The sequence below is a fragment of the Castor canadensis genome, chromosome 8, assembly GCF_047511655.1.
Source record: "Castor canadensis chromosome 8, mCasCan1.hap1v2, whole genome shotgun sequence".
Lineage (NCBI taxonomy): Eukaryota > Metazoa > Chordata > Mammalia > Rodentia > Castoridae > Castor > Castor canadensis.
Genome location: NC_133393.1, coordinates 82,599,990 through 82,613,286, shown reverse-complemented (window position 1 = coordinate 82,613,286; position 13,297 = coordinate 82,599,990). Strand labels below are relative to the sequence as shown.

At 38.9% G+C, this 13,297-nt stretch overlaps 1 protein-coding gene across 2 annotated transcripts in view; it reads right to left on the bottom strand.

The window, feature by feature from the left end:
* The window catches only part of Ano6 (anoctamin 6), a 177,426-nt gene that overhangs the window by 7,834 nt on the left and 156,295 nt on the right, over positions 1-13,297 (bottom strand). For both annotated transcript variants that reach the window (XM_074083210.1, XM_074083211.1), the window contains 2 exons: positions 9,098-9,228; positions 2,837-3,042 (listed from right to left, as the gene is read on the bottom strand). In XM_074083210.1, the coding sequence (XP_073939311.1) occupies positions 2,837-3,042; positions 9,098-9,228 (337 nt within the window). The remainder of the gene's footprint in view (positions 1-2,836; positions 3,043-9,097; positions 9,229-13,297) is intronic.

Here is a 13,297-nt window from a genome sequence, read left to right as displayed (position 1 = left end):
AAATTCACCCCTCAAAAGCACACTGACTTGTTTAGAAAAGTTAACTCATGGCCTGATTTATTTTGAACTCTTCATTAGAGAGCAAGAATTTTAATAAAATATAATAAATAATATTGGTTGGGGTTGTTCCATTCATGTAGTCAAGCAATGATGTCAGATCTAGTGTTTAAGTCTCCAAGAGATTAAACAGATAGTTATGAAAGTCATAATTACAGAGTAAAGTTTAGTATGTTCCTATTATAAAATATGGGTCAATCATGAAACTGTGACTATGTCAGGCAGACATATGACATATCTATTAGGATGGAAAGCTATTATAAATTACATGAATTTTCTCTAAGATTCTTAAACTCTCTAATGTATAAAACTGTTTTGAAGGAAGGACAAAGGGGAGAATATACTTTAAGCCCAATTTTATATGAATAAACAAAACTCAATGATTCAATTATTAACTGAAGCAGAAGAACAGATGTTTTTGGCACAACAGGATTTTTAATAGTATTCATCTGAACATAACGGTGTAGGCACAGTGAGACCACAAACCAACAAGCAAGATCTCAGGCAAAGCAAGGAAACAATTTAGGGGCTTTTCTATTGTAAAATCTTCCTCCCCCCCTACTAGAACCAGCTTGTCATTTCCTCCAATTGAAAAATCTGTGCATGTGCCTGTTAGTATAGTGAGGTAAGGCAAGAATACTGTACTTTTCTCCAGATTTCAATAGATTAAATTTTCTTGTTATCATTTAACTTAACTTTTTTTATAGAATCACCTGCAGATGCACTTCAGAAAGCTACAAAAATTCCGACAAGGAAGATAATTCTATTGTCTTCTGACAAGACATCTTTTCCTCCAGAATTGAGCTGATTTGAGACATGCTCATGAGTACAAATAAATGTGGTGTGTTTCATTTCCCATGCTGTTCTGCACACAATTTTCCATTTATATCAAAATAAATTAAAATTGGTCTTCAATAGCAGATGCTCTGGCATGATATGACAATGTCGAGGCAGCTTATTTGTTGAAGCAGTAACTTTAAAATGATTTTATATCCAACTCCTGCTTGATGCCCACTCTCAGCCCAGGAGGCTATTCTCTTCTTGTGGACATACACACCTATATGTGGGGGGCTAACAGATGCACATTTAATGCTTCCCTACAGATTTATGAACATATCTATGTGCACTGCCACCTTGGAAGTGTAACAAATCCTAACAATATGGAAAAAGGATGTCTATAGTGTAATCAATGACACAAATCCAGTAACCAATTTTCCTAGGATAAGTTACAAGAAATATTGAACAAGAAATTAACCAGGGTGTGTGTCTGAACACACACATGCAGAGCAGCTTTGGACACAGAGCCAGTCCTCCATCTGTGCTAATGGAGTGGAGCCATGGCACAGAAACTAGGAAAAGGTGCCTAATACAATCAAACTGAATGCCTGAGGAATCAGGAGTTTGAGTCAATTGAATTTTCTGGTTGCCGAAGGTCAAACAAAACCCTTTTAGTTTCAAACCTTGTTGCTGAGATTTGTCTTAACGCACGTAAGTCCATGTTCCTGCCCTGCTTTTAGCACACTGAACATGACATTCATTCTTTTATGACTGTGAAATCTGAAAGGCCTTGTTGTCACCTCTCTGAACATCACTCTTCATTTCAAAGCACAGAGTATGTTAAAGATACAGGCTATTTGGGAGAAAGGAACTTGACATAGCTCATCAGTTGGTTTTGTGTGTGATTTCCAACTTTTTCCAAAAGGTAGGGATAGCACATGATTCAGATAAACTGAGAATTTATGGGTGGGGGCAGTGGTGGTGACATCTGGGTTCCAGATAATGTGTTTTAGTGTATATAACTATAACCACAGTCTACATAGTGACTGATTTTGAAATTCTTAATCACATCAGCTACACTGAATAAGGCCCAGACTTCATGCATTCCATGGAGTAGCTCTGGAATTCCCTAACCACTCTGTGCTGGGAATTATTTTACAAATGAAGTGCTAAGGCCCGGCTCAAGATCATGCAGCTCACACTTCAGTCCTGATTCCACAGAGCTTCCCTCCTCTATAGTCCTGATGAGGTCTGTTCTGTTTCCGCAGGGGTTCATGGGAAAAGCCAGAGGACTGGCAAGTGTGGTATAAGAAATTAAACTGGGAAATCATTGTTTGGGAAGCAGACTTGGGAGTGAGACTGGAAAGTGAACTATGGCTGTAAATGTCACTTTATACTAAGGACATTTCTAGGGAAGGAGGTCACTGATGGGCTGACATGAAAACTGCTATGCCTGAGTTCCGTGTTGGCCTGTGGGGGGAAAAATGTATTTATTGACTGTGGACCAGTCTGTACAGACTGTAAACAGCTGAATCATGTCCTCTTACTGCTAGGATACATGCAAGGGATAAAGCTGCTTCAGCTACACCCTGAACATACCTTTCAGAACTGCTGCCCTGGAGACAAGGAAGGTTAGGAAAACACACAGTATTTCTACTTTATCAAAGTTAACATTTTAAGTTGATATTTTGGAATATATAATAAAATGTGGTGAGATGGTCTTATGTTAAGGTTCTCAAACTCTAAATGAACATTTCTATTTACATTATAAAAGCACTTTTTGGCAACTCCTTTTATAGTTATATGAGGACTAAAAGTGTTAGTACCTATTACTACTATATTTCTTAGCAAAGAAGCAACAATTGGTAAGTAAAGAATAATTATAAACAAAATGTACTTTAAAAAGACAATAGATAGCATGTAACCATACGCCTTAGGTAGCATCCTAAGGCATTCTGGTCTTGTTATGGTCTTTACCCCTGTGATGCCTACGTCCACTCACATTGGTCACCACGGCCAGGAATGCTATTCCTTGCATGATGGGTTGCCACGCGCCGATGTCTTGGGCTTTTTCTGGCACCATGCGTCTATACTGTGTAGTCAATTTCCATGCGTCCACTCTTATTTCCAATATATTGTTCACCAGAGCCAACAGAGGAGCCAGTGGAAAAGAGGCCACAAATAAGGTGACGAACCCAAACTGAATAACTGTCAATGGAATGAACACACATCATGGAGTGGTGGATGGATGGAGGGACAACACATTTTTCTTTTCTCTTGTAAATCAAGAGAAAGGTAGGCAAAGAACTTGATCTCAAAGAAAAAAACACATACATGGTCAATAACAACTTAATGCACAACAGCCAAATAACTAAAACAAAATAAATATGGACTCTTTGGAAAGATGTCTAATTAAAGTCTGTTTCTTCTACATATATTTACTTTATAGAAACAAGATATTGAAAAATCCTTAACTACTATTACTTGCTAGTAGTAAACTCGAGACATTCTAAGTGTATGAGATAACAAAGTATCTTCCTAAGTCACATCCTTCTTCAGACATCTTTATCATGGAGTTGTTACAATCCACGGGCTACAGTAAGTCAAGGTACTAGTAGTTCTTTTTTCCTTATCTGAAAATGACATGGATTTACTTTAAATGATACAGCATAGATTTGAGGGTAAGCTATACCATGAACAGAAAGGGCAAAGAATTAGCAAAGAAGCCTTTGGTTTTAGGCCCTTCTCTTCTGTCAGAACTATAGAAGAAACCTGCACTGGAAAGTACCTAAGACAGGAAGACAGGAAAACTTAGAGCCTAGACCCTTTTAGGGCTTTTCTCAGAAAAGGAGCAGGGACCACTCTAGCCAGAAGGGCAAGGCTGTGGTGTGTGTGGTTAGGTAGGAGATGGCATTGGCTTCTGGGTTGCAAGGCTGAAGGAATGTTGCGGAAAAGCAGACAGGATTGGGAGGATCTGGTAAGTCACAAGGACCAGAGCTGGTAATGTCAGCAGCAGGAGCAACAGTTACTGACGTCAGTGCCTGTGTCTGTGATTCCCATAACCCTCAATAAACTCATCATACTTGGGGCCTTACAAGTAAGAGTCTGTGGAGTGAGTCAGCTCATCTGTAGTAAACTGGCAAGTGTGTGACCTCCTGAAAGTTGACAGCTCAGTTGCCATGATGAAGTGAGGACACAATACAGCGAGATGGTGAATGTTTAAGAGAAGCCAGAAATCAGGATTTATATTAATAAACTCAGTTAAAAATCCAAAAGAGAAAAGATACCATTTATAATGACAACAAAAGCACAGACTATTTAGGAATAAACTAATGAGAAATGGTAATGCTATTATGATAATTGAAGAAAAATGATGAATAGTAGGATGACTGGGAAGACTAAAATTTGGAGACCATATTGAATTTTTCTTCACATAATAATTTAAAATTCTAATAAAAATTCATTTAATAATCCCAAATGGATTTTTCAACCACTTAAAAGGTAGTGCTAAAGTTAAAGAGATGTAAACAGGTAAAATGATGAGGGATGTTTGCACTGACAATCACACAAGACATTCTGAAAAAGCCTAATAAAAGGAGACCAACTCTCGGAGACATTAGTATGTATGTCCTAGTATGTGACAGTAACTGAAACAGTGTATGAATAGATAGTATAAGTGAGGCAGAGTTTTTTTTTGGGGGGGCACTGAGGTTTGAACTCAGGGCCTCATGCTTGCTAGGCAGGCAGAATGGTTTTTAAGAAGACATACAAATATTCATGGGATTTTAGTAGACTAAAACAAGTGGGTTCAAGTATTGGGATAACTAGGTAAATGAGTAAAATAATTGGGATGAAGCCAACATCACTTTTGACCAAAGAATAAATTCCAGATAGGTTAAAAATTTTATATTAAAACACCAGAAAAAGATAATGTGGTGTAATCTGTTCTGATATTCAAGTAAGAAGAACATTATAAGCATCTTTTGAAACAAACAACACTAACCCTGGTTATTTCAGCAAGGCAAAAAACCCTTGCCTGAAACTGTTCCATGACGCTGATTGCTAATATTTTCTTTTCACTTTACAGTCAGGTCTCGCCAAGGCAATGTCTCCTAGATCATTTCTCCACCACTCATTTCCCTCCTGATGCCCTCTGTCCTGTGGGGGCTCACCACAGTGTTGTACCTACTCTTGCTACTTTTGCTGGTGATCCACATTTTTGCTCCCATTTATTTCATCACTAACCAGCTTTGACACGGTCAAATATTACCCTTTCCAAGGAACAGTTACCCTGCTCCACTGGATTTTTGTTTCACTTAAAAAATTTTAAACTCAATTTATATGTTAAAAACAAAAATGTCCCCAAGCCATCCATCACCTAGTTATAGTACTTTTCCCTACAGTTCTACCAATTAAGTAGGGGTTTTAGCTTTTCCCCTCTGTATTTTTCACTATGTTCCTTTTTGTCGCACTGCAATCTCACTTGAGCAATGTTACTACCTTCCAGGCCTTCTCTGTGTTGACAAATGCTGCTGGACTTGCTCCACTGACTTTTCTCCTCTCCTTTCTCTTTGTGTACCCATTTTCTCCCTTTAAATGTCCCTTTCCCCAGTCTCTTAAAACTCTGGCTAGGCATGCCTAATCCACTCACATGGCCTTGCCAGTAGCTCCTCTGACCTCCTGCCTGGTGCATGCAAATTTCTAAATCACTGCCTTTCTGATATCCTACAGAGACCTTACACTCAAGACATCCAAACATTGAATCAGATCCTCCACACCACTTCCTCTCCCTATTTCTACTCTGCATACTCAGTCTTCTGGAAAGTGTATTAACAATTCTATTCTTCGTCTGTCATATGAGAGCCACCTGTTTAACACTTATCAAACCTATCTATTCCTATGCCCACAGCTTCTATTTAGGCTCTTATCTCTTTTCTGGCTTATCTGCAGCAGTCTTCTAAATTATCTTCCTCCCACTAAATATGGATCCCATCCAAAGTATCTTTCACTCTGCTGCCAGAGTAATCTGATCTTCTTCAACATAAACACTATGCAATTCTCTAGTTTACCAACATTCCAACAGATCCCTATTTAAGAGTAAAGCCCAGCATCTCTGTCAATGCACATAGGGACCATCATGATATAATCCTTGCTTATCTGATATTCACACATACACGTCCTTTGTTCCAGCCATATTTTGTCTACTTGACATTCTTTGAAGTGGCTGCACTCTTCTGCACCTTTTACTTTAAAATGTGTTCACCTCTCTGTATGAAATGCCCATTCCCTTCACCATTACTAAGTTCTACTCACCCATCAAACTCTAGTTCAAATACCACCTACTAGAGGAAGTCTGATTGGCACAAGTAATCCACTGAGGGCTGAACTCCATGAGGGCAGAGACCAGGTTTATCTTGGCATCTCCAGCAAACGATACAGTGTTTAGCACAAAGAAGTGGTCAATAAATATTTATCGAATGAATGAATGAATAAATAGAAGGCCTGCGAATCCTTCTCAGTTGCCATTTTGGAAAGTTCTTCCTTTGAAGGCTAGGAGAGTTCAGTGTAGGTGGTAGGCAGGACCAGAGCAGAGAGGAGAGACTACAGGAAGGCAATCCTGGAAAGTATAGGAGAGGCTCTGGTGAATAAGGCATAAGGAGGGGGAGAAGAAGGGCTGTGGGTGCAAGATATTGATGTTCACCACAGTGATTCATGTGGAGAATATAATATATAAAATGTCACTGTTTTAATGATTTTGAAAAACTAACTTGGAGACAGATCAAGTTAACAAGGCAAGGGTGGAAGAGGCAATATCAGGGACAAATGGGGGGGCTTACTTTATCACTTTAGTGTACTTCATGTGTGGCACCTGTCTACTGGGAAGGTGTCACCAAGTTCCCAAGAGTCCTGTGTCAGTGCTGTGCATTACCCTAAGTACAACATGGTAACTATAGCTTCCAGATTTTAGTACTGGTAGACTATATTTCTCTTATGCTCTGTGTCATAAGTTCTCAGTGTCAGGACCCAACATTCTGGGCAGCAACTTTGGTTAACACCCCAAATCTCACAGCACTCAGTAAGGATTAGGTTGGGCAATGTAAATGTAAGATCAACTAGCAGTTGTATAGATTCTCCAAAGTCTCTTAAAGATATTGAGTACTGGCTTCCAGGCACTGGTGATCCAGATGAGAACTGAAAGATGCAGAGCATTTGTAGCTGCTTCCATCAGGCTAGCTCCAGCAGGGAGAGAAGCATGCATATGATTATGGTAGAAAGTGTGGTGAAGGCCTAGATCAAAGAAGCAGCAAAACAGCATGGGAAGTTGAGGCGCTGTGCTGATTTTCAACAGGATCTGGTCAGAAAAGGGAAAAAGGCTGGTGGCTGGTGCAAGGCCCAAGCAAGGCTGGCGGGCTCCGGGGTTGTCTGGGGGAAGATGTTTCGCTTAAGCAGCAGCATAATTAGACAAATACAGTTGGTATCATTAGAGTAGGGGGAGAATGAGGTGAAGGGGAAGGTGTGGGGTGAGACCATTTCCAAAGGCACTCAATATTTATTTTTAGAGGAACAAAAATAATTCAAAAGGCACTTGAAATTCTATCCTCCACAGCCTAAAAGGACAAAGTATAACATAGATTTCTCTCTACTCTTGAAAACACATGAGCAGACTGCCTACTCTCAGAAACTGATTAAGTGTTCTAAGTCATTAGGTATTATTTGGATAACTGGAAAACAATTTAACAAACCTCCAAATCTGCCTGTAACAGCTTTTATTCTATCTTTTCTTGTAGGGTAAGATGAGGCCAAATTTTTTAGCTCACAACCATTTTACTAAGCTCATGAAACTCAAAGTTTTACCAGCTTCTCTCATCATCATCATTCGTCATTTGACTAAACGAGAACAGAAAACTCTTTTGTTCTGGGGAGCTTTTTTTTTTCTTTTTGGGAGGCTAAAATAACAAATTATATTCTGTGCCAAGATGTTATTATTAACATTATTATGGCTCCACTAAGAAATATTTACAATTATGATTCATTTTGAAATAACAGGTAATTGTCTTAACAGTCCTTTTGAAAATAAACAGAATAAATAAGTACAGCTTCTACAGTGTGTACTGCAGCTACACCTTTAATAAAACCCAATCACAAAACATAAGAAAAGCAAAAATGAAATTCAAATTAGACCCCAGGTTGCTACAAAGTATTGTGACTAAAGAAACCACAAAATGAACCTTTTACTCACAGAAGGAAGCAGATGTGTTTCCATGTATAATGCATGCTTTTGAAAGCAATTATTTTATACACAGAATATGATTTAATAAAAACCCACTCTCTATCTGCAGACTTATAAATAGGAACCACGAAGGGATATCCTTGCAAACGCGCAAACGCACAAACCCCTGTGCATAAATACAAGGCCTGTCAAACAAATTTTGTGCCTGTTTTTTTACTCTCCTAAGCTTAAAAAAAACTAATTGAATGCAACAGTTAGCTGAAATGCACCATACAAGACACATAAATTGTTAGCCATCTCTTAGATATAAGTGTGTCATGCATAATAGAGAAGATGGTGTTTCCTATGGGAATCCATTTTGAGATGTATTCATTTAATGACAACTGAGAACTTGAAAGCAAGTGTAACAGGAGAAAAGGAGCACAAGCAAATAATACACATGTGGACAAGACATTCAGGAAGGAGAAGATCTGTGCTAAATCTTAATTCCAGACAGGAATGGTTCTGAGGCTGCTCAAGGAACCAGGTAGAAATCTTGGTCAGAAGAAACATGTGTGTATCCAAGGCAAAAGCTAGGTGTGAAAGGGAGGCTGTGGGACCCTTTCTGACACAAGCAGCATGCTCTTCCAGGTTTTCTTAAATGACTTGGTTCAGAAGTATATGAGCCAACAGCTGTGCCTGTGTGGACTCCAGCCCAACCTGAATCATGCATGTCTCATGGTGAGGTCATTCTCAGACAACATGGTCAGATACTTTGAGAATTAATGGTGAGGGAGTACATCAATGAATATTCCATTTCATTGTATGTTAATAAATCTTTAGTTTCAAATAACATAAATATCGACAAAGACACACACACGGCCACCTTATTTGAAAGCCTCACTGTATAATTTTATCTAGTGGAGAAAAATGTACTCCTCTTCATGTCAATATGCTAGCTAAATAATTATTTGGCTCAGTAACAGCTGCTTTTGGGCTCAAAAACATGCTCTAACATATTTTATATCACTTATAATATCAGTAACAACTTACTCATCTCAAGATACTCATAAAACAATCCCAGTTTGCCCATAGGTTGCAAATGGTAATCCTGTTCCCATCGTGGGGTTGTATTCTCGGATCCCGAAACTCTTTGGTACCGTCCAATTAGATTCATGATCCAGCTGCCAGAAAGATCAAATTATAAGTTAGGATGAATATTATCAGACCAATGTCATAAAACCATTTCCTGCTATCCCAAATCTGAACATGCTATCTTCCCAAGAAATTAACTTCCTTCTTGCCCCTTAAATTTCTTTGTATTTCTTCTTCCCTACTCCCAAATATTTTGAAAAGTAGGACTACCTATCTAGATTTATCAACGTGGCAAGTTATCACCATTTTTTCTCCTACTTTTCTCATGTGGGCAGTTTTAATGTTTAGAAGATATTTTCCTTCATTTGATTAACTCTAGTTTTTTTTTTAAATTTCCTCTCTATCATTCAAAATGGTCTTTTCCAGTATGAAAATCATGAGTGAAAATAAAAATGAAGACCACAGTATGTGAGCTTGTGATAAGTGCTGTGGAGAAAAATAAAAACAGGGTGAGTGCTGTTTGTGTGTAGGGGGACCTATACACAAATCATCTGGAGGAGATGAAGGAGGCAAAGGACTGAGCAGCAGAGGTGAGAGATCCCAGGCAGAGGGAACAGTGACAACGGGGACCCAGAAACAGGAGCAGACCATCTACTGTTAACAGACAGCATGGAGGCCTGTGCGGTCCAAGGCTAGTGGGCAATACGTCTAGTGGTTTGGAGGGAGGGATCTAAGGGATCACTGCAAGGATCTGGGTGTTTTTAACTCTGAGGGGAGTAAGGAGCCATAGGAGGGTACTACACAGAAAAATGACATAATTTGACATTAGATAAAATAGTTCTCACCCTCTATATTAAGCTGAACAATTTCAAGACCATAGAAGTGAAACATATCATTGAAGCCACAGGGCAGATAGCTCTGCCCACAACTGGATATTGCTATCATACAGCTGTCTGTTTTCTCTTCTTGAAATGTCATGCTTTTTGTGGCCAGATAAATGCTTCCCCATTTTTATGGCAATTTGCTCTGCAAAGAAATCTGAGTTTGTAGTAAAATGAGGTGTGCACCTGTAGTGTAAAGACCGTTGTCTCCTTAAGCAACAGCTGGCTGTGGCTTACTTGTGGTGTTTATCAGAAGAGGCACAAAAACAAGTAACTTAAAGTACACATATAACATCTGGCTAAGCTTTGGCTGTTAGACAACATGTTTATGTGAGTTTCAATCTCTGACAATAGGAGAAGCATTGTGGGACTATGAAGACAACTGATGCAAGAAAACCACACAAACCATCATCCCCTTTCTTGTGTGCACACACTGCTCACAGGCACAGCCAGCCAGCAAAAGGGCTTAGGATGGCTCAGCTGCGCTGGGCTTCCCACTGCTGCTCATCTCAGTCCTAACATTCTTGACCGTTATGCAGGCCTTCCTCTGGGAATGTGTTCCTCCAAAGAACATGCCCTGACTTCCCAATTTTCCCCTATTTCTTTCTCTTCGATGGCATCAGGGAGATGGCAGGAGGCTGGGTCTTTTCCAGTATGAAGGGGATTTGGACTCCAACATGCCTGAATCGGAATCCATACTCCAATGTTTACTCTTTGGTGAAGTGAAAAGAAAATAGGTGATAAAACACATTGCCCAGAGCTGCTGTCAGGATTAAATGGATTCAAAACAGGCAAGGCATCTAGCCTTGCCTAACACATCCTACCCCTGTAATGGATTTTCTGCTAACCAACACAGGCTACTCTGGCTGAGGCTAACTCAAAATAGGGCCTATATTACTTAAAATTTTGGTGGGGGATATCAGGCCACCTGGACACTGGCTCATACTTCATTACTTACAAGGAAGGTATAGAATGCTTGTTAATAGTGCAGCATTCTGTACCTTAACTCATAGCTGAGGAAGGCCTCAGAATCTGTAGTTTTGTGGCATTCCAGGGGCTTTGTAACACAGGTGGCACCAGGGACCTTGAGATTATTTGGTTCTGTTTCTATTGGCTTATTTTTTGTTCTGACTCCCACCTTCCAGTTTGAACCTCCTCTGAATCCTGTCCATGCTCTAGAAAAGCGGTATTTTTCTGTCTGGCCCCAAAGTCTATCATAATTTGAATCTTGGGTGAAACATCTGTCCTGATGCATTACTTAATGCATCTGGTGCTTCCTTCTCCTGTATTCTGTCTCCTCAGATTGTATTACAAGTCCTTCTAACTAGCTTTTTTTTTTTTGACTAGCTTTCTTTTATGAGCTTAAGACTCTGAGCCTCTTTCAGTTTTCTAGAGTTTAACCACTTATTTATAGTAGAAATTAACTCATTGTTGCCCTGAGTCTTTTGGGTTTTGTACAGGGCTATAATTCTGGGACAGGATCTTCATCTTGAGCACACATAAGAATCACCTACAAAACTTAAAAAAAACACACCAGATACTTTTTGTCCCTGGCTAAGGCTAAAAGCAGAGGTTACAAAACAATTTCCCTACAAATTTACCATGCATTTTAATGAAACACATTATAATAAGTTGCCCTTTCTAAGTACTTATTATGTACGGTGTGATATATTTTACACCTCTTTTTTCTCTTGGCCTTTATCATACTAGAGCTAGTTACTGTTTGTGTTTAGAACATTCTTTAGCACTCCCACTTACTAATTTTGAAATACAAGCATTCCTCACTCATTGAATATATTTCATGACCATGTTTATTGTTTTTGGACAGTGACTCTGAGTGTCCTTTGCTGACTCATCATCCATCCAGATCATATTTTGCTTTTTTTTTGGCAGGACTGGGGTTTGAACTCAGGGCCTCACGCTTGCTAGGCAGGTGCTCTAGCACTTGAGCCACTTCTCCAGCCCCAGATCATATTTTGGAGGGGGTACTTTCCCCTAAGACTGTTCACTTCTCTTACTATGTAAGTGCATACTCACTATGGAAAATACAGAAAATATGTAAAGGAAAAAAACTATAGTCCTTTTGGGTGTTTAATTATTTTCCTTAACACATTATATGAACTTTTCCAGAGCGATTTTTCTTAACATAACAGCCTGTCAAGTATAGAATAAAACAAATTCCCAGGAATGCCTCAAATATCAAAATACTAACCAAAGGACTCTGAGCTTGTTCTCTGGGTCCCACAAACCACTCTGTTATTTACTGATGCTTTGTATTTAGGCACATTAAGGAACTCATTCACTGCATGGTTCATGCTTAGTGCCTGTCCTATGCCAGAGCCTAGTCCAGATATGGGAAACACCCTAGACATGCCACTTCCTTTGTTCTAAGAGTCCTGGTTGGGGTGGGGAGGTGGTGGTGGATGCAAAGGTGGGCAGAAGATGGAGAAGGTAGGGTTCTGGTCAAGTACATTTCACATATATTCCTTCTGACATATTAACTTGATATAAAAATAACTATTGACTTATAAGGCCTTTCTATTTATTTTTGGGATATGTGTAGTTTTGGGTAGCAAGGATAACTGATACATCATTGCATAGGACTTTGTGTGAAATAGAAATTGGAAGCTGGCCTCTACATAAAGAAGCAACAGCCAAGTCACTCTTATTTGGCTCATGCCTAGCAATCCCAGTTTTCAAACTAAAGAAAATAACTTAGAACATACTTCATAAATATTTTAGACCAGGAGTAGAAATATCTAAAGGCCAAATTCAGGTTGCTGTAGTTTTTTACAACAGGCTTACTTGAAGCAAAAATATGAACAGGTCATGGAAACAATACTTTACCTTTTATGCCCTCTTTTTTAATTTTTTAAAACAGAAAATAGCTCACTGCAAACCAATTAGTGATCAAAACTCAGTGTCACATAATTAATCGACTTGGTTCAGAAAACACTTGTTTAGTAATCTAAGAATGAATTGACTTTTCTGTTTTATATATTTTTTTTCATGTATAAACAAATCTACCATTATTTGTGCATAACCTATTTTTACTCATCTGGAAAAATCTGAATATGAACTTGATGAAAGTAAGGGTTGTTTTCTGCACAATAGGATTATAAAAATTAATTTCATAGCTAAAGCAAAAATCCTTTCCTGGAGGCTAGGGAAGAAGGGTATCTTTGTAAACAAAGAAGAACCTTGATTGGAGGATGAATCCTGGAAGGAAGTACTGAAATCCAGTCAGCTAACACTCCACAAGAAGAAAGAACAGAAG